General features: G+C 47.9%; 1 protein-coding gene across 4 annotated transcripts in view; it reads left to right on the top strand.

The window, feature by feature from the left end:
* The window catches only part of ALPK3 (alpha kinase 3), a 1275893-nt gene that overhangs the window by 1036122 nt on the left and 218126 nt on the right, over window positions 1-21645 (top strand). For all 4 annotated transcript variants that reach the window (XM_078685238.1, XM_078685241.1, XM_078685239.1 and 1 more), the window contains one exon: window positions 13272-13307. In XM_078685238.1, coding sequence (XP_078541364.1) covers window positions 13272-13307 — 36 coding nt within the window. The remainder of the gene's footprint in view (window positions 1-13271; window positions 13308-21645) is intronic.

Genomic DNA, 21645 nt, shown 5'->3' with positions numbered 1-21645 from the left:
TCCGCCTTCTGAACACTCGTCTTCGGAGCTACGGGGCCTGGGCAAGGTCTCACAAAGTATAGTGCTTCTTTCCTTGTAACACCTGGCACACCAAGCAAAGTGATCTATAACTGGCAAGGTCCCTGTCCGGCATCATTAGTGGGGAAGTGCGATAATGTTTCTGCTGGTTAGTACTGTGCAGTTACATTGACCATAGACAACTCCAAGCTCCCATCAGAAAAGGATATGTCATGGCAAACAGCAAACTCTGCCCATCAGCATCCTTCTCCTCTGCCCCCAACCTCTACTGATAGGATGTTACGGAGGGCCATAGGCGTAGTGGCAACCGAAATTGAACTCACTGAAAGGCCGTTGTCTTTAACCACAGACCTCCAATTCCTCCAATTCCTCCAATTCCCGTTGTCTGACTTGGACTCCCCCCCCCCCAACCACCGTCTTCTTGGAAACAAATCCTCCTACGCCACAGAATGCTGACTGTGTAAAAGCGAGTGTTGTACCAAAAGCGTACTTGCGTAAAGGGGGTGTTGTTTCATGCCCCGCCAAAAATGTGAAATCAAAGCAAATAACCAAGGCAGGAGCCAAACAGAGGAAGCTCAACGACGCGAAGCCTGACAGTAGAGAGTGCCTGGACAATCCTGGCTCACACTTGGGACTCACAGGCAGTGCACCAGCGGCCGCGGACTACACAGCATGGGTATTATCTGCAAGCCCGAGCACACATAATATGGTTATCAATTTTCATAGTTATGCATTACAAACATCGCACAGTACTGGTTATACAGAAATTCCTTTGATTTATTTTCTTTCTGTGGTTGATCCAGCCAACACGTATTTTGTCGTCTGGGATTAGAACCCACAACTTCCTCAGGGTTGCGTTGATATGAGAAAATACAATCTGCCTTCCTGCCGGTTATAATTCCGTCCTGGCCGTTATTTAGGCAGGGAAAATATTGTAGGCTTCCAACTTCTAATTCTCATTTAGCTCTGACACTCACGTTATATCGCGTGGTGTCAGAGACTGAATATTATAAGGGCATCCAATAGTCAGCTCGTTGTGGCAAAGTGTAGTTCACGAACGTAGTATGAATCAAAAGAATTTCCGTATAACCAGTACTGTGCAATGTTCGTAATTCATAACTATGAAAATATTATCCATATTATGTGTGCCCGGGCTTACAGATAATTTCCAGATAGGTCCCAAGGAATCTTAATTTTGGGGGATTGGATGATTACCCCTCCATGAGCACCATAACAATAGAGAGGAACAGAAATAAAACTGTCACTAGTAAGCATCAAAACCAGACAGGGCACGATCATCTACCCAGCATGGGTGTCGAACCTGGTGATGGACCTGCCTGCTCAGTTCAGATCCATTATAAAGGATGAGCTTAGCTCCCTGGTAGCACAGGTAGACAGGTTGGCAGGAGTGTTTGGAGCCAGGGTTGGAAGGGCAGTCTCGACCACTGGTTGGGTAATGACACTGGCTGTTAGACAGGTATTGCGAACTCAACACCCGTAAAAAGGCCAGAACCCCTAGTTGTTCAAAACTCCAACCCCACCACTGATACCAGTAGTGCCACCCATGAGGTCAAGAGTGGAGACCCAGTACACACCGAAGGGATGAGGCTGGGTATGAACCTAGTATAAAGGCTAGACTGAGAAGAGTGCTTTTACCTTGCCTTAACCTACCCCCTGCCTCATCATTGTTCTAGCAGGCATACCAGAGATGAAGTTAGGGTAGAGAGAAACCCACTTCGAATTAAAGAACAAATGTTTGTTTTGGCTGGTGAGACAGAAACAATTCGCCTGCGAAAATGCTGGCAAGATTCTCATGACACGTAGGGTCAGTTGGGTGTGCAATGGACCCAAAGATGTGCAAGGGGACTGCATAGTGATTAACTATAAAACCCAATGATTGCCCATACCTTTTATGTTCTAATCATCATAGACAGGAAGCAGGAATTAGATCCCTTCCACTAGACTATTGACATTGACCCCCAATGTCAAGTAGCAGCAACTAGGGTGCAAACGAGCCAGGGGCAGGGATTGTAGAAATGGAAAAACAAAAACAGCAGCAACCAAGACAGTGGTACCAACCCCTCAGATCCATGCTATACAACGTACCTATAGACAAAAGATTTGGGATTTTAGAAGAGATCATTTGACTAAAAGAACTGCATCACCCGGAACAGAAAACTATCTGTCACGGGAGACCCCGAAAAAAGGATAACTCAACCAGGGAGCAGTACTACCTAAGCATTACATCTGGGTTGGGGGCTGGTGGAATGTGGGAGCACCCTGTAACAACACAACCAGCTGTCCAGGGACACCTTAACAAGTCCACCCTTGAGATCCCCTCAAGCCTTGGTGCAGACTAATGTTCTAGAAATCCTAGAGGATCCAAATTCGTAGGGACCTCCGTTCACAGCAGTAGTGTCTTTACAAGACTTGTGGTGAAGAATGCAAGGGACCATCTGAGGGAAATCAGGTCACCCTATTTTGACATCCAGACACCCTTCCCAGAGAACCACACAGAACCAAATAAGTTGAGGGTCCTATCATGGAATGTTGCGGGCCTCAGAAACAAATTGTATAACCCTGATTGGGGGAGTTTTGTGGACCAACATGACATATGCATGTTCCAAGAAACTTGGGACAGGGAGGACGCGCAGAGAACGTGATTCGCATCATACAGAATAGCAGCCACCACCAGGGGCAAGGGCAGGCCATCGGGTGGTCTCTGTATATGGGTAGGCTCTCATTTGGGCTGTACAGTTAAGAAGGTGGAGTCCTCTTCACACGTTATCCAGTGCATCCTTCTTACATTCACTTCCAAGGTCAGAATAGTCCTGGTCAATGTGTACTCCAGGCCGGTAAGCAACAGAAGAGAATCACCGACCTTTGAACAACTGGCTGCTTTTATATCCACCATTTCCAGCGACCCTTGACCTGCTGGTAGGTCGCTTCCCCACCACACAGCTCCGCCTGTGTGCCCTGATGCTGCTGAAAAGTTGAGGCCTTCCTCCACCCGCAGGCTACCACCTGCGCCTCATCCCTGGTGGCCAGTGGTGGGCCCTTGGTTTGTATCTTGTGCCCGTTTTGCTTCTGTCTCCCCCTCGCTGCCATTGTTTTTGCCCGGTTCCTTCTGTTGATTTCTGTATCTTGTGCCCGTTTTGCCTCCGTCTCCCCCTCGCTGCCATTGTTTTTGCCTGTTTCCTTCTGTTGGTTTTGTATTCTGTGCCCATTTAGTCTCTGTCTCCCCCTCACTGCCCCGTCCCCCCCTGCGGCCCTGCCCCCTTCACTGCCCTTTGCTGCCCCTGCCTCCCGCCTCCCAGCTGGTCCTCCCTCCCAGATCCCCATATATGGCGGCCGCTGCGCGGCTGCGCCGCTGGCGTGCCGATCATCAGGGTCTCGACCAGCACCGACGACACTCGCAGCTCCGCCGAACACATCCATTTCCAGATCCACACAGACCCCAACTCCACCCTCAGAGGCACCCTCATCTACAGACCCCCGAAACCCGACCCCAGTTCAGCGACTTCATAGCTGACTTCATCAGCACGCACGCCCTGACCTCTACCGACTACATCCTCCTCGGAGACCTGAATTTTCACCTGGAGAACAACAACAACAGCAACTCGACAACCCTGATCGATAACCTCGCCAACCTCGGACTGAGACAACTCGTCACAACGCCCACCCACTCTGCAGGCCACACGCTTGACCCCATCTTCTCCGCAAGCCCCCACATCGCTTTCAGCCACACCACCGAACTTCTCTGGACCGACCACCGCTGCATCCACTTCTCCTTCCAGAAACCAACCACACCACCGCGCCCAACAGATCCCCCGCCTCTGCTGGAGAAAAATCACAGAAGACCAACTACACGCAAACCTCGCTCCCAGCCCACCGACCGAACCCTCCAACACCCACGACGCTGCCCGCAACCTCAGACGCTGGATCAACGACTGCTCCAACACCCTCGTCCGCTGAAGAAACCCTCCCACAGAGACACCAGCAAGAGGGACAGCTGGTTCACCCCAGAACTCCTAGCCTCCAAGCGAGCCTGCCAGAAGCTAGAGAAGAAATAGCACATCGAGCAGACTCCAGACAGCCACGCAGCCCACAAGTACGCCACCCGCAACCACCACCACCTCATCAGGACGGCCTTGAGGACCTCCTTCAAAGACCACCTTGATAACAACGCACTCAATAGCAAGGAGCTCTTCAACATCGTGAAAGAACTCTCCAACCCCACCTCCAACACCAACGACATCCCGCCGTCGCAAGCCCTGTGCGACTCCCTCGCTACTTTCTTCCACCGCAAGATAGCAGACATCCACGACAGTTTCAACACCCAGACAGCCCCAACAGACAGCAACATAACAGTCTCTCTGCACAACATCAACCACGACCCCCTGCTAGCATGGACCAGCGTGATCATAAATGACACCATTGAGACCATGAGCACAATCCACTCCGGCTCCCCGTCACACCGATTCCCGCGCCACATCTTCAACAAAGCCAGCAGCTCCATCGCACCCCACCTGCGCAACGTCATCAATCTCTCCCTCAAGACCGCGAGCTGCCCAGAAAGCTGGAAACACGTAGAGATCAGCGCCCTACTGAAAAAACCCAAGGCTGACCCTAGAGACCTCAAGAACTTCCGTCCCATCTCTCTGCTACCGTTCCCGGCCAAGGTCATCGAGAAGATCGTCAACAGACAGCTAACCCGATACCTCTACGAAAACAGAATCCTGGACTCTTCCCAGTCAGGATTCCGCAGCAACCACAGCACTTAGACTGCCCTCATCGCTGCCACGGACGACATCAGGATACTGCTGGACAACGGTGAGACTGCAGCCCTCGTCCTCCTGGATCTCTCCGCCACCTTCGACACCGTATGCCACTGCACACTCCGCGCACACCTCCACGCCGTAGGGATCCGAGACAGAGCCCTGGAAAGGACCACCTCCTTCCTCTCCGGGAGAACTCAGAGCGTCCGCCTCCCCTCATTCTGATCTGAAGCCCCCGAGAGCATCTGCGGCGTCCCCCAGGGCTCCTCCCTCAGCCCGACACTGTTCAACATTTACATTGCCCCGCTCGCACATGTCGCCCAACAGCACGACCTCAACATAATCTCCTACGCCGACGACACTCAACTGATCCTCTCCCTCACCAAGGACCCTATCACCGCCAAAGCCAACCTCCAGGAAGGAATGAAGACCATCGCTGACTGGATGAAGACCAGCCGGCTGAAGCTGAACATTTGCAAAACGGAAGTCCTCATCCTCTGCTCCAACCCCTCAGCCTGGGACGACTCCTGGTGGCCGCCGGCACTGGGGGCAGCCCCAACACCCACCGACCACGCACGCACCTGGGAATCATCCTTGACTCAATGCTCTTCATGACCAAGCAAGTCAACGCCATCTCCTCCTCCTGCTTCAACATCCTCCGCATGCTCCACAAAATCTACAGGTGGATCCCGCAGAAACAAGAAGAACAGTTACCCAGGCCCTGTCAGTAGCAGACTTGACTATGGAAACGCCCTCTATGCAGGAGCCCCGACCAAGCTCATCAAACAACTGCAACGCATCCATAACGCCTAGGCACAACTGATCCTCGAGGTACCACGCCACCCCCCACCTGAGAAACCTGCACTGGCTACCTGTCAACAAGAGGATATCCTTCAAGCTCCTCATCTACGCAATGACGCTCACAGGTGGTTTACACCTCATCTGAAAGCTTTAAAACTTGAAGTTCGTCAAAAGGAGCGGAAGTGGCGAACAGCGTACTTGGAACTAGATAAAGCCAATTGTTGTAGGGCCCGAAAGGACTATCAGAAACTTATCCAGAAACACAAAACCGATTATTTTTCGGAAAAAATCCTTAATTCACACAATAAATCAAGAGAACTGTTCAACATCGTGGAAAGTCTCAGTGGCAGTGACAGAACTTCTCTACCTGTGGCCCCCACCCAGGACCTCTGCAACTCATTGAACTCCTTTTTCTTTAATAAAATTTGCACCATAAAACAAAGTATCCTCACCACTCTGTCTCCCTCCCCTCTGGCTGACACCTATTACAACCCTTTAACTTTGGAATCTTTTCCCCCATTGACGACGCTAGTTTATCTAAACTTCTTGCCAAGGTCAAATCAGGCTCCCCTGATGATATTTGCCCCCCACATATTTTGAGAGAAGTGGGAACTACTATTCCTGAGGGCATGCTTTCCATGCTGAATGGATCTCTCTCACAGGGTAAAGTCCCTGACAACTTTAAAAAAGCCCTCCTCATTCCCCTGATAAAAAAAGTCGGAGCTAATCCGCTGGACCCGCTTAACTATAGGCCCATATCACTGCTGCCTTACTGTGCCAAATTACTGGAGGCTCATGTTTGTGACAGTATTTCCAAATTTATGGAAGAATCAGAGTATCTTGCACCCAATCAGGCGGGTTTTCGCCCTTGTCACTCAACAGAAGCAGTTATCCTTTCGGTGCAGAATACTTTGAGGCGGAATGCTGATGAGGGGATCCACCAGGCTCTGGTGCTACTGGACCTCTCGGCTGCGTTCGACACGGTTGACTATACCATCTTGGTCAACCGTGCCGAGCAGGCAGGCCTCAGGGGCCCTGCGCTGAGCTGGATTTGCTCATTCATTACTGGCCGCACTCAATCGGTAAGACTGGGTTCTTTCACAGCTCCCACTATACCTACCATCTGTGGAGTACCTCAGGGCTCATCTCTGTCACCTTTGCTCTTTAACTTATACCTACGCCCCCTTCTGTATTCTCTTAGGAAAGCGAAAGCTACCATCTTCAACTATGCAGATGACTTGCAGCTCATCTTCCCTTTAAACACCAAGGACTCAGTGGAAGAGTTCCAAAATACCATGTCTCACATCCTGAGTTGGATGAGCTGCAGTCATTTGAAACTCAACCCAGGCAAGACTGAATTGGTCTTGCCTGGGCAGAGTGCACTTAGTTGGAATCCTAGCTTCTGGCCATCCAGCATGGGAGCCCCTCCGTCTAAGTCATCTTCAGTTAAGAGCTTAGGAATCTTTATCAGTGAGGATCTCTCCCTGAAAAGACAGGTAGGGGCAGTTGTGTCATCTAGCTTTTTCCAACTGAAGAAAATTAAGAAAATTGCCTGTTTTTTCTCTCTGACGGCCCTCACACAGATCGTCATCTCCCTGGTTCTGTCTAGATTAGACTTCTCCAACAGCCTCTATCTTGGGCTCCAGACTGGAGAGTTAAAGCGCCTCCAGCTGGTTCAGAACCAGGCATCCAGACTTATTCTAAACTTATCAAAAAGGCAGTCTGTCAGATCAGGTTTAAAACAGCTACACTGGTTGCCTGTTGAGCAGCGAGTAGCTTTTAAAACCGGGTGTATTCTATTTAAGTCTTTACATGACTCTGGCCCTCTATTTATTAGAGATCTATTCAACAGGTACAATCCTTCCCGTAATCTCCGGTCCATTCACAAATCCCTTCTGATCGTCCCTTCTTACAAGAGGAAGCGTCTCGGAGGTTGCTGCTTTGACCATCTTGCAGCTACCTTCTGGAACTCTCTCCCCCCTCAATTAAAACTGAGCGACAACATCCTCAGTTTCAGACACTCCCTTAAAACCTGGCTTTTCTCCCAGGCTTACTGCTGAGCCGTTTCATCTCTACTTTTAATTGGCGCGTTGTGTTCCTTTCTATATCGCCATGAAGCCCCCGGGCGAACGAGCGCTTAATAAATTCATATTAACATTAACATTAACATTAACAAGGCACTCCACAAGACCGGCCCAGCCTACCTCAACAAACGACTTTCCTTTTACACCCCCAATCGCCAGCTCCCCTCCGCCAACCTCGCATTCACCACCGTCCCACGCTTCCAAAGGAAAACCACCGGCGGGAGGTCCTTCTCCCACCTCGCCGCCAAGAACTGGAACACGCTCCCACTGAACCTACGACAGACCCAAGACCTGCTGACCTTCAGGAGGCTACTCAAGACCTGGCTGTTCGATCAGTAGCTCCCCCCCACATCCCCCAGCGCCTTGAGACCCTCACGGGTATGTAGTGCGCTCTACAAATGTTGTTGATTGATTGATCCCTGGTTGGTAATTGGTGGCGATTTCAACCGCCAGTTCGAGCCCATGAATGAGTTCAATGGAGGGAACCCCAGCGAAGAAGACCTGCACAGGGCAATTCCTGAGCATATAGCAGTCAGGGCCTGGACTCCACTGGTGCTCCAGATCAAATATTTTACTCTAATCCACTCCTTAATGGCATGTAATGGCCGAATAAAATTGGACACCCCAGGGAAACACTTTTAGTAGGACAGGGCAATCCTCCTTCCTAGACTACATTTTGGTAGACACAAGGATGTGGCTTAGGGTTGCCGACTTTTCGGTCTTGTCCTGACACTAAAGCGACCAGAACCACTTGTTTTATCTCTACATAAATGCACTTGCTGACACACTGAATGTGGGAAAGGACATTAATGCACCCAAGCTAGTGAACAGCAAGGTGCCGGCAGTGATGTTTGCCAACCACACCCTTTTGCTCTCAATTTCACCTATGGCCATCCAAAGGATCCTTGACAGCTTTGATGCCTTTTGCAAATGCAGGGGGCTGGAGATGAACCCCTTGGCTGCGGGGCACATTCCCCCACTGTGCTGGGGGGCGGTGGGTGCGTAAAGCGCCCCGGTGCTCATGACGAGGTCAGCTCGTCATGAGCTACGGCGCTCCGGTGCTCATGACGAGCTGAGCTCGTCATGGTCACACCCGTTCCCATGGAACGTTCAGCACAGCAGGGGAATCAGCCCAGCGTGCAAGCGTTCCACGGAACGGGCGAGGTCATAACGAGCTCAGCTTGTCATGAGCACCGGAGCGCCGTAGCTCATGACGAGCTGAGCTCGTCATGAGCACCCAAGGGGTTAACATCCAGTAAACTAAATATATGATCTTCAATCCAGCCAGTTCAACTCTACTAAATCCCTGCTTCCACGGCATCCCGCTGGAGAGGGTGCCCGTATTCGAGTATCTTGGGGTCACTATAACCAAAAAAATGGTTTGGGGGACACAAATTAATAAAACATGCCTAAAGCTAGCTCAGACCACGGGGGAGTGACCAAGCTGTTTAGGATATCCTGTCACAAACCTATCTGACCTCTGGTGGAGATGTATAAAGTGCAAGCAAGGGGTGCTGCAATGTATGGGGCTGAACTCTGGGGTCATTGTTCTCTTAGAAATATCACAGAGACGGAGAACATTTGTTTTAGACAGCTATTTGGTCTCCTCCCCACCTCCTCTCTCACACCGCTGTGCCCGGACTTAGGGGTGAAACCAATTGCAGACGAAATTGCTTTCTGACCCCTAACTTTTTGGCGTCGCTTATGGGTAACCCCGGAACTGGCTCTGTATAGGGTAGAGTTAAGATATATGCAGACCGACCATATGGTATAACCCTGAGGTAGCATGTCGTACAATGTCCAGGAAGGAACTGATTTGGACTGGCGCACCACCAGGAGAGCTCAGTAACAGGCACATTAACATCTGCATATATGAAAGTAAAAGACCAGTATATCCTAGAGCCTGCCTTGGACGACCTAAAACCCGCACTAGCGAGGAAATTATATTTGCAATTCAAACATGGAGTTCTCCCTCTGCCTGCATTTTCTAACAAATGGTCAGGCGCAACCCCACTAGGTTCAGTCAACAAAATGTTTATTGTTGAGAGGTACCCACAATATAATTCCTCAATCGGTCAAAAAGACTTTATTCAGCACAAATTATGTGGACCATAAAAGAAACAAGTTAATAAAATAAAATATATTACACAATAGTTCAAACAGGCATCTCATAAACCAAAATTCACACCTAAAATAAAACATAAAATAGATTTAAAAAATGTAATGCAACCGAGGCTTCCTTTGATTACTAGAGATTTTCAAATATAGACCACCAGACTATTTCTAAAGCTGACTTCTATGCTAAGATAACAAGCATTTGCAATGCAATAGGTCTCGCATTTGCGAGAGTTTAACCTATAGGCATTGTAAATGACAATATCTTTTATTTATCTGTTTTGCTAATTAACACATAAATAAAAGGCATTGTCATCTACAATGCCAATAGCTCAAACTCTTGTAAATGCGATACCTATTTAACGAAGCAGCCGCCATTGTCCAGGGCTGCTCAGAAAGTTAAAGCATGCATGGCGCGCTGAATGTTGCAGGAAAGCCTGTTGTGCCTGCATTAGGAGAAACTCATTAAAAAAAATAGTGCTCACAGACTAAAAAAGACGTACAGTGTAACAACCGAAGTAAAAGGGCAATCCTGATGGTAGGTTGCAAATGAAGACAAGGTGGTACTAAGGAGGGACTCTTGAGTCATTTTTTTGTAGGGCATTTAAGTACTGAATTTCAGGTAAATGAATTAAGTGAGACATGTAATTTAAGGGCACTAACGCCATATAATGCAAACTGATTCACTAAAAAAGGATCAAGCAACAGTTAGAACAGCAATAGGAGCCATCGAGCTTGACTGTGCAGTGACCTCTACCTGGGCCCCCTTAGGAAACCATTCTCTAGGTTACTACTAGGGCAGCAGTGAACACGTTTATTTTCCCACACACCTTCAATAGGCCATACTGTAGGCTCGTTTATGGATGTTCCTAATGTACAATTTGAGCTTACTACTGTATAACGTAAGATGATGTGGCTCGAATTACCCTATGAATCATGTTTCCAGTTCTAGACTTTTCCCTTACATATCAGAGTTTTAGGTGCGATAGTCCAGTGGGTTCATTTGAAGTAAAACTAGACTACATGTCCCAAAATGCACCGCTGCCATTTACTGCTGTGAGACACAAAGTATGCATAACAGTAAACCAGTTCGAAGGCCTAAGGAAATCTAGGGGCAAATTATGTAAGTTCTCCTTCATTATTTACCGACTATTGGAGTTGATTTGTAGTTATAAAAAAAAAAACAGCTGCCAAGTGGTCAGTGTCATGCATGACACCTTCAGTCAGCCTGGCTTTGAGTTGTGTTAAGGTGGGGAGGAATGTGTTAATGGGGCAGTTGCAAAGGGCCAAGCCGCTGAGCATGTCTTGTTCAAACATTGGTGACTTATCTGGAGGACTGGTTAGTGGGAAGCGAGGCTGGGTGTTGCCCATGACGCACTTGGTGGGGTCTCGGTGCCCGGAATTGCAACATGTTCTTGGTCTCCTGTCAGGGCGAGATGGCCATGCTGTTGGAACTCTCGGCCGCAGTGCCGAAAACAGCTTCCTCAGCTCTGTTGTTTATTCCTTTAAAATGGTATGCAGCCGAAACCAGGCCACATGCGAGAATTTTTCTTACACTGCAGGCAAAGTGATGTTCTCAGTAGTGTGCACTAGCTGTCTCTGCAAAGCCAACGGGGGGAGGGAAAGTGAAAGAACGCGATGCGCGCGATGTAGGCTCGCCTTCAGCGTGCACATCGGTGTACCCTGCGGCTCGTGCCCAGTGGCGGTGCCTGCGGTCTTCGCCGCTGTGCTTGAGTAGTGCTGCGCGGCCCTGGGAGGGGGCCGCCAAAGCAACAAAAAAAAACAGCCCCTGCACACCATGCTACACGCCCGAGGAGTCTGCCTGCCCGAGAAGAGCTACCGGGAGGCGACCAAGGCGGGTGAGTGACGGCACTGCTGTGCCTGCGAGCGCCGCGCTGCTACGACAAAGTGCACTGAAGCAAAGCGCCTCACCAGCCTGTGATTACTTTCTAGCCGCAGTGCGAGCTTATTCACTAAGGGTTCTTTAAAAAAGGTAAGTGGACAAACATATCGTCTAGCGTCGCAATGCCAGTGTTAATTTCTAAGAGAACTGTTCCTTGAAGATTTTCCAAGTATGCTCAAGGCTGACGGGGAAGTTCCACCTGGGCGCCGTGAACGCAAGCACTGAGTGGTGCTTCCTTTACAAGCGTATGTAATAAATGGAAAGGCGTGCGTGTCAGCACAAAAGTATTGGGCGCGCGCACACTTTTCCAGGGCAGTCAGAACACTCCCAGTGCTGAGACTCTAGACGCAAGGGGTTACGTGATGGGGCCACGGCACATACGTATTTAGCACTAAGCCAGTAGCTATCGTCAAGTCTTGCAGTGCACGCTCTGGCGTCTGAAAAAATCGGGTGTCGGCGCCCTGAAAAGCGGTATGCAAACGAAGTTTACATTACAAGCATCAAGAGAACAATGTGTGAATGGGAAAAATGAAGCAACTAGAAAATTAGAATCATTAGACCATTGTTTTCACATTTAATCGGGTGCACAAAAACAACTTTAACGTACAATTGCGTGCGGCTTGCAGGGAGGGGCGCCAGCTGTACATGTTTAACAATGAAAGTGAAAGTGAATGAACAGCAACGGCTCAGTCACAGTGGATGCTAGCGTGTGTTCACGCGCGTGTCCACATTTCCAGTCCGACCTTCAGTCTGCGCATGCCCATCTTCTGTCTCCCTTGAGAGCTAAGTCAGCGACATTAGGTCTTGCTTCGCGCTGCATCGCCAGGTGCGAGACCTAAAAATGAAGAAATACACATTTGCCAAAAGACCTGCAAAACCGTAAACTATAGTATTGGGAAATTGGGTCTTAATAGAACTGCCATAGATGAGGAAATCAGGTGCTCCTTTACCAAGTGAGCCCTGACAAGTTACTCATATTTAGGAAACTGGTTGTGAAGCTTCCAGCCAGTAGTACATGTCATCCGCAACAACTTATTGAACAGATCTAACTGGAATATTTCAATATCTTGTGGATTTTACATATAAAATAATGCTTATGATATATGTTATCACCAGTTCATTAAGTGTTTTGTTAAAATAGGGGAATACCAGATACAGACTAGATTGGGTTATGCAAATTAATGGTATAATACAAAATTGGGGAGAGGAGTTGGCTTAACGCCTAGGGCGGTCGTCCTCGAAGCTGGGGAACCGGGTTAAAATCTTGGCAATGACGCTGAATATCCTGTGATTCCGGGAAAATCACTCAATCTCCCCGTGCCAATCAAAAATGAATGTGTCCTCATGTAACGCAACTGGTGCTATGTACTCGATACCTTCGGGTCCAGTTCATGCTATATAAAAAAAATTGGAAAAAATTAGCAACAAAAACGTGGTTATTTTTTGTTCATCGCTGTATTCTGTATTATAAAATAGTTTGTTTTTATAATGTTTGCTACATTGTTTTGTTAATGCACTGAAAGAACATTGAAGAGTTTCAAGTTATAATAATACATTTTAATTTTTTTGCAGCGATATCGGGATTTATCACAAGGGAAGAAACTGAAGGTAAATTATGTTATAAAGAACACTGTTTCCTTTGGAACATCATAAATATAGCCATATGTATCAGTATTTTTCGTTGGCATTTCTGTTTGAAAAACACTATTTTTAAATGTGTACACCTGGGGTGATACATTTTAACCCCAGTTTTTTAGAAACCTTGAGTAGCAGCCTAAAATGAAACAAAATCATCTTGGAAGGTGCATATAACGTACATTCACCTCTCACTAGGAAAAACACCTCTTGAATTTGCTTTTAGTCCCCCCCCCCAAATCTTTCCTTATATGCTATGGACTCTGTGTTAAAAATAAATCTTCCAGAAAACATTAGTGCAGTATGTTTTTGGGTGACATGTCAATAGCAACTTCTGCATGGGTGGTTCCCCCGCTATGGCAGAGGAATGTCGCCCCACTGCTTTCAAGCAGTGAAGAAGCAAAAATATAAAATGATAATAACTTTCAGTTAATATCATTTTATGTTTGACCTCTTTGTGGGTGGGTGGGGCTCCTCAGCACTGCAAGCAGAGGATGGGTGGTTTTCCCACTCCTAAAAGTGCGCAGTGACTGTTTGGTCAGCCTTCTCGGGCCGTCCAAACCAGTCATGCGCACTTTCCCACTTCTCCATGCAGGCTGCATTACAGCATGCATGGAGAACAGGGCCACCCCTATAGCCCCTGGCGTTCTGGCGCTCTGCCACAACTCTCAGACCATTGCAGCATTGTGATTGGCTGTCTGCCTGCTACCTGTTCCTGAAATCGGAAGCAGGAGAGCGAGGCGGGATCGGGTGGCGGCAAGGCAAGTGATTAAAAAGAAATGTAATTTAATTCCTTCCCTTCCGCAATCACTACCCACAGGCAAATCCCTTTTCCCCCACAGCCCCCGGACTCCCCTGTCGCCTACCTACTCGTGAGTCATGCCAGCCGATACTGACTTTTTAGTCGCTGACCGTTCATATACAATACATCTATTGCTATTTGTTTGTGCATTCATTGTTGTGACAGTTGTACCTAAGTTCCACTTTCAGCAAAATAAATTGTCTATGGTAACAGCAGGCGAGAGCAGAAGCTGGCAGGCGGCAGTGACTAAGCGGAGCAGAGCTGAAGCTGCCACACTCTGACGCGAAGAAGCGCACCGATTGCGGGAACGCCCCATAGCACATGCGTGTGATGCCCTGCTCTTGGATCTCCAGGGAACACCAGACAGCACCACCGGCTTTGGAATCACCTTATAAACCGAATACTAACCTATTTGGTCGAGTGCAGGTTCCACTTCCTCTACTCCCCCATTCCTTCCTCATCACCGGCCCCCACTATATGCCTGAGACCAAGGGCAACACTATGCAATATGCACTGGCGTGGATACCGATCTCCCCCACCTCAAAGCGATCTGGGGGCAGACTGCTATATTATCACTACTTATCTCATCACCCTCTAGAAGACACTTACAGGTAGATTCATAAAAGAAAAATCGGCTCACAAAGGGCCAGATTCTGCGAATCTGGCCCTTTGCGAGCGCAATTTTTGCATTTGGGATTCATCATCCCAAATGCAAAAATCGCTAATTGCGAAATCGCATATTTTCGAGGAATTGCATTTAAGGAATCTCTATTTGAGATTCCTTAAATGCAATTCATGAAACATTTAAAAATTGCGAATTCGCAAAATTGGGCCGCTATTTACCGCAAAGTCAAACCTCGTGGTAAATAGCGGAAACTTAGAAAGTTGTATGTTACACACACACATGTCCCAAGGACATGTGTGTGCGTAACACCAGCATCCTATGTCATTTCAGGGGTGCAACAGGGTGTCCTTTGGACACCCCTGCACCCTTGAAATCGCAAAATCAAAATGCGAATCGCAAATAGCGATTCGCACATTGATATGTCTTCCCATTCAAAGGCCCATAGGAATGAATGGGGAGTTATTCCTTATTTGCGATTAGCAATTAGCTAATCGCAAATAAGGAAGCTGTAGGAATCGCAATAAATATTGCGATTCCTACATGAATCCCGTTTTGCGAGTCTGTCATAGCGATTCCTTATTATTCGCTATTACAGACTCGCAAAACATGCCGATGATAATTCTGGCTGTTAGAGATTTTTTCTGTTTCTCTTATCAGGCTCATAGTTTGCTCTGTTATTAGGTTATTTGAACCATAACTGCCAAGCCATCATGCAATTACGTCTGTAACTAAGAGAACATATTTATTTATTCATTTATTTTATTAAGTTTTGTATAGCTCCACAGTTGAGGTAAGTAGATTACAAAAGTGGGACAAAAGCAATCATTACAATTAGGTTCAAGACGAGTACATTATATTGGCACGATTCAGAGCATTTAAAAACGAATCCCGACAGAACCAATAATGGAGAAGAACAGGCAAGGTACACGGTACCAGTTAGATCATAGCCTGCCAACACTATTAATCACCGGATTACACACATGTAAAATACAACGATCTGGTAATAGGAGAAAATCATTCCAAAAATACCACACAAAGATGTACAACGGCCTGCTCACACTGTTAAACCGAGAAGTACAACCGTGTAATGGACAGTAATGGACAGTCATAGCATCAGAGAGGAGGGTGGTATTGCAGCAGCTGAGCCAGGGACTTGAGGGCAGGAACTTCAGCATTAGGATTTTTTTCCACTTCTTTTTTGAAGGACGCGGTGGGTGGGATTCAACAGACTTCCGGTGGAAGGGAATTCCAAATCTTTGGTGCCATGCCAGAGAATGCTCTATTACTCATTCTGTTTTTGTGAAAGACCTGTGATTTCAGGAGCCTTTTGGTTTCAGGAGCAGTGAGTTTGCACTTCGAGACAGATGGCCACCCCCTGATAATTCTAATTTGTGAACCAGATAGTTGGAGGTTTTGAAGTGTAGTGCTTTGTGAGTCAAGCAAGCGTTCTTTAGTTGTATTCTAGCTTCGTAAGGTAGCCAGTTTAGGGATTTTAAGGCTGGGGATATGTGATCATTTCTTTTTGTACCAGTAATCAGTCTGGCTGCAGCATTAATGGAAGCTGTAAGTGAAGCCAAGTTTTGTTTGGGGATACCACAGAGAGTGGAACTACCGTAGGCTAACCTTGGCCAATACTAGAGCTTGAACTGCCCATTTGAAGTCTTCCTGTGGAAGGAATGGTTTGAGATTTCTTAGTAACCTCATCTGGTGTTTAGCACCCTTAGTTGCATTGCTGATATGATTCGGCATGTTCAGGTGCCTGTCTAGGTTGATTCACCAGTATTGGGGTGTCTTTCATAGATTCACATGCTTGAATATTCCCCGTCGTCAAAGTGGGAGTCCCACGGTACATAACATAGCAATGCAGTAATAACATAATTATATATATATATATATATATATATATATATATATATATATATATATATATATATATATATATATATATATATATATATATATATATATATATGTATATATATATATATATATATACATATATACATATATATAACATAAAGTAAAAATCATAAAAATGCAATTCTCCATTGTTGGGGTGTCTTTGATAGATTTGCATGCTTGAATATTCCCCGTTGTCGAAGTGGGAGCCCCACAGTAAATAAAATAGCAATAACATATATCATATAAGTATATAAAAACATAATTACATACGTCCCAAAACCATAAATACTCATAATTACCATAGGTTAGCATTAACACATAGAATTTCATTAAAAGAAAAAGGCACTTCAAAGCCTATCCATGTCGTTATGATAGTCCAAACTACAACCAATCAGGTATCAGCACCCTCTAGAACCTTCTCCCCAGAGGCTCAGGCCCTCAGATTTTCTTCCGCACGTCGTGTGAAGGGAGTCTCCCTGAGCTCTGCTCAGTTTTCTCTACTTCCTTTTGGATTTCTCAGCTTTCAGGATGTCTTCAAGTAAGAAATCTCTTTTTCGACCATGTGCTTCTTGTGGGAAGTTGCGGCTCTTCTCTAAAGACCCTCACAAGAAGTGTATTTACTGCCTCTATCCAGAACATGAGGTAGGCAAATGTAAGATTTGCAGGACTTTTTCCACCAAGACTCTTAAGGACAGAGAAGTGCGTCTCCTTCTGTGGTTACAGAGGCTGAAGGATAAGGAGGGCCCTCTTTCTGACGCAGAAAGTCTTGCGTCTAGGATGTCTAGAGCCACTTCTAAGCGTAGCAGTGTGCAGGAATTGCATTCTCCTTTCCCTAAAAGGAGGAAGCTTCAGCTCCAGGGGGCTCCTGCAGTGTCTCCAGCTCTTCCTGCTACGCCTACGCCCCCAAGATCTGACACTCAGGCGTCCACAGCTCCTTCAGAGCATGTTTCCGCCAAAAAAGTGCCAAATCGTCTACGGGATTGTCGACGATCTGTCCGACTACGAGATCTGCCGTGTCTGGATCTTCGACGACTTCTGCCAGCAGTTCGTCAACGGCGGATGCGTAAACGTCTTCAGTGTCGACGTTGGTATCTGTGAGGAACAAACCAGTCTCGTTGATGATTCCTATTTCCTCGTCATCATTTAAGAAGGGGGTCTTATCGATGTCCAAGTCTTCGTCGACGTGTTCTGTGAAGAGAGCCTCTTCATTGGCGGGTGCTCCGTCGACGACGGCTTCATTGACGAAGGCTCCGTCAACGGCGGCCCCGTCGTCGACGGCTTCGTCGGCTGTAGCTTCGTTGGTTGTTCCGTCGACGGCGGTGCTATCGTCAACGGTTACTTTTGCATCACTACCTCTGGTGCCAGTTTCCACGTCCGGCTCCGCGACACCTGCCGTTGACCCTCTGCACCAGCGTCGTCATGTGTCTTTGGATCAGCTTCCGCTTCCACGACACTCTCAGCCTCCATCACCTCTATTTGCCACGGGTTCGGAGCATGACTTTGGTTCTGATGAGGAGGAATATGCTAGGTTCCGGGCAGCTCAAAGTCCTTCGGAACTGGTCATCAAGTGTCAGGATTATGATGACGATCTGGAAGATCATCACTTTCATGAGGAGGAACATTCTACACAGCACAAATACCGCTTTCCCTCATTTCTAATCTCCAGTACATGTTGGAGGATTATAACAGATGTTTTCCACCGTCTCACCACGGCTCTCCTCAGATTATGGTGCCTATCACTACAGCTGCTCCTTCGTCTCCTGTGCCGCCGGGGCCATCTGCGCCTTCAGTTCAGATACAGGCAGCTGATGATGATGATGATGATGTTCTCCCGGATCGGGAAGACAGCGAAGTGGACGATGATTATTGGACCATGGCGGATTGGTACAATTACCAAATCCAAACACCGTCGCCACCTCCTTCGGCGCCTGTGGATTTCCCTCCCGTTGATATCTCCAGTTTTCACCAACTTATAGAAAGGGCGGCACAACGTTTCAAACTCCCTATGGTCCTAAAGGATGAGGATTGTTTTCTTTATGACTTCAAGAGTCAGCCTCTTAAACAAGTCCGTGCGGTGCCCATTATTGACTTCATCTGGAAGGAAGGCGTCAAACGGATGCAGACTCCAAATTCCATTCCGGCACTACTTCCACGTTTAGAGAAGAAGTACAGGGCACCGAGAACTCTCTAGCTTGCCTTGTAGCGCAGCCTAAACCAGACTCCGGGATTACACAGGCAGCGCAGCGCCGTTCCAGAAATCCTTCTTCCCCTATTTCCGTACCACCTGATTGTGAGGGTCGTCGTCTTAATGCCATTGGGCAAAAATTTTCCACTATGGCTTCTACCACCGTAAGAGCTGCAAATTCATTGGCCATTCTGGGTCATTACGACCGCCAAATGGGGTCGGACATGTCCTCCTTTATCGATCTCATTCCTGAGCCTTCCAGAGCAGATGCTCTCAAGATTCTTCAGGACAGGGAAAGAGTGTCATCGGAGATCATCGACTGCTGTGTGGACATCGCGTGCACTGGTTTTCGTCTGCTAGCTGGGGCAGCTGTTTTGCGTCGTCAAGGCTGGCTTCGTTCCACCTCTTTTCGCCAGGAGGCCCAGGCGAAAATACTCAACATGCCCTTTGACGGTGAATCACTTTTTGGCCAGCATGTGGACGAAGTGCTTCAAACTATTAAGAAGGACACTGAGACGGCTCGTGCCCTAGGCACTTTGCAGTTTCGCAACCAGCCTTTTCGTGGTGTGCGCGGACGCGGCACCTCCTCTTCTTTTCGCGGCGGATCCAGCCAGTACCTCTCCTATTATCAGGGAAACCAAAGATATTCCTCTCAATCTCAACAATCTTATCGACAACAGTCCACAAAGTCTTACAGAGGAAAGTCTTCCTACAGAGGCTCCACTTCTAAGAAGCAATGACTTGCCTTCCCATCTCAAAGCTGGAGGTCGAATCTTTCTTTTCTTTTCCAATTGGTCTCTAATCACTTTGGATCGCTGGGTGCTAGACATTGTGTCAAAAGGCCATGCCTTGGAATTTGTCAAGTTCCCTCCAAACACTCCTCCAACTGGTCCACCTCCGGCTCACCTCAAGGAGCTCTTTCAACAAAATTGTCTCATGATTCAAAGGTGCCATCAAAGTGGTTCCCAAAACTCAGAAGGGGCTCGGATTTTATTCTAGTTTTTTCCTAGTCCTCAAGAAGTCCGGAGAGTGGCGCCCGATCCTCGACTTGCGGTCCTTAAACAAGTACCTGAAATGTCAATCTTTCAGCATGCTCACACTCATGGAAATCCTCCGCCTCTCTCGAAGGACGACTTCCTGACCACCATCGATCTCCAGGACACCTATTTCCACGTGCCGATACTTCCAAGGCACCGGAAGTTCCTGCGCTTCCGGGTGGGGAGCAGAGATTTTCAATTCAAGGTTCTACCTTTTGGCCTTTGTTCCGCCCCTCACGTTTTAAAAAAAGTCCTGGCCCCAGTGGTGGCATATATACGTTTGAGGGGCGTTCAAATCTTTCCCTTTCCTTTCCCTACCTGTCTTATCAAGTCACAATCTCGTCATCAGGCGTCTCTGGACACTCAATTCTGTCAGACTCTATTTCAATCCCTAGGTCTGTCCATCAACACCGAGAAGTCTCAGGTCGATCCAGCTCCCTGCGGAAATTTTCTAGGCGCCACTCTGAATACCTTGCTGGCGAAGGCATTCGTGTCTCACGAACGTCAACTGCGAATTCTACGCCTAGTAGCTCTCCACCGTTCAAAAGAGTCCGTTTCAGTTCATGTGTTGAAATCTTTTCTCGGGATGGCGTCCTCCTGCATATCCCTAATCCCAAATTGCAGTCTCAAGAGTCGTCCAATTCAGGAGGAACTAGACAAACAGTGGCGTCAGGTCACCCGCTCCTTCAACAATCTGGTCCTGGTATCCGCTCGAATGAAGTCAGCTCTCCGTTGGTGGGCTCACCCTCCCAACCTTGCTGCCGGTACTTCTTTCCTGACCATCGCTCCAGAGCTAGTCCTTACCACGGATGCCTCCTTGGAAGATTGGGGCGCTCATCTTCAGGGGTTGTCCGTCAAGGGCAAGTGGACCCAGTCGCAACACTCCTGGCACATCAACAGACTGGAACTGATGGCCATTTTTCTTTCGCTAAAGTCCTTCCACCTTCTGCTTCAGGGAGAATCAGTGCTCATTCAAACCGACAATACCACCAGTATGCACTATCTCAACAGACAAGGGGGCACCAAGTCACCGCTACTCTCTCAGCTGGCGCAGAGAATCTGGGATTGGGCTCTTCGTCACTGCATTACCCTTACAAGCTCGACAGGTCCGTGTCCTCGACCCACAAGTGGGAGTTGCATCAACCGAGTCTGGACTTCATATTTCAGCTGTGGGGTCACCCGAACCTGGATCTTTTTGCGAGGCCTTTGAACCGGAAATGCCCGTCTTATGCAAGCTGGCTTCCCCACTGCGGGTAGTGCGGAAATGCCCTTTTGATGGACTGGTGCAATGTATTCGCCTACACCTTTCCGCCGATCCCACTGGTTCCTCGAGTGCTTTGTAAAATGCGGAGACAGCCGTGCCACATTCTCCTGATCGCTCCCAGATGGCCTCTCGCCAGCGTGGTTCTCGCAACTGCTGCTCCTCTCACAGTGTGATCTGGAAGGTTTCCCTCCTTCTCGCCCTGACCTCCTCACGTCACGTGAGTGATATCCGCGCTTTCACCATTCAGCCTCCTTTCCTTCAATTCAAATCGGACTGTGTTGTACTTCGCACCAACCCGGCATTCATGCCTAAGGTGCCAACTGATTTTCACCTCAATGAACCAGTGTTCTTAAAGACTTTCTTTGCTAATCCCCAATCTCCGACGGAGCGAAGCTTACATTCATTGGATGTGAAAAGAAGCCTTAAATTCTACATCAACAGAACTGCACCCTTTCGTAGATCTGATCAACTATTTGTTGCTTACGGACGCATGCAC

The sequence above is a fragment of the Lissotriton helveticus genome, chromosome 3_2 (assembly GCF_964261635.1).
Source record: "Lissotriton helveticus chromosome 3_2, aLisHel1.1, whole genome shotgun sequence".
Classification (NCBI taxonomy): domain Eukaryota; kingdom Metazoa; phylum Chordata; class Amphibia; order Caudata; family Salamandridae; genus Lissotriton; species Lissotriton helveticus.
This window is presented reverse-complemented; position numbering and strand designations above follow the sequence as displayed.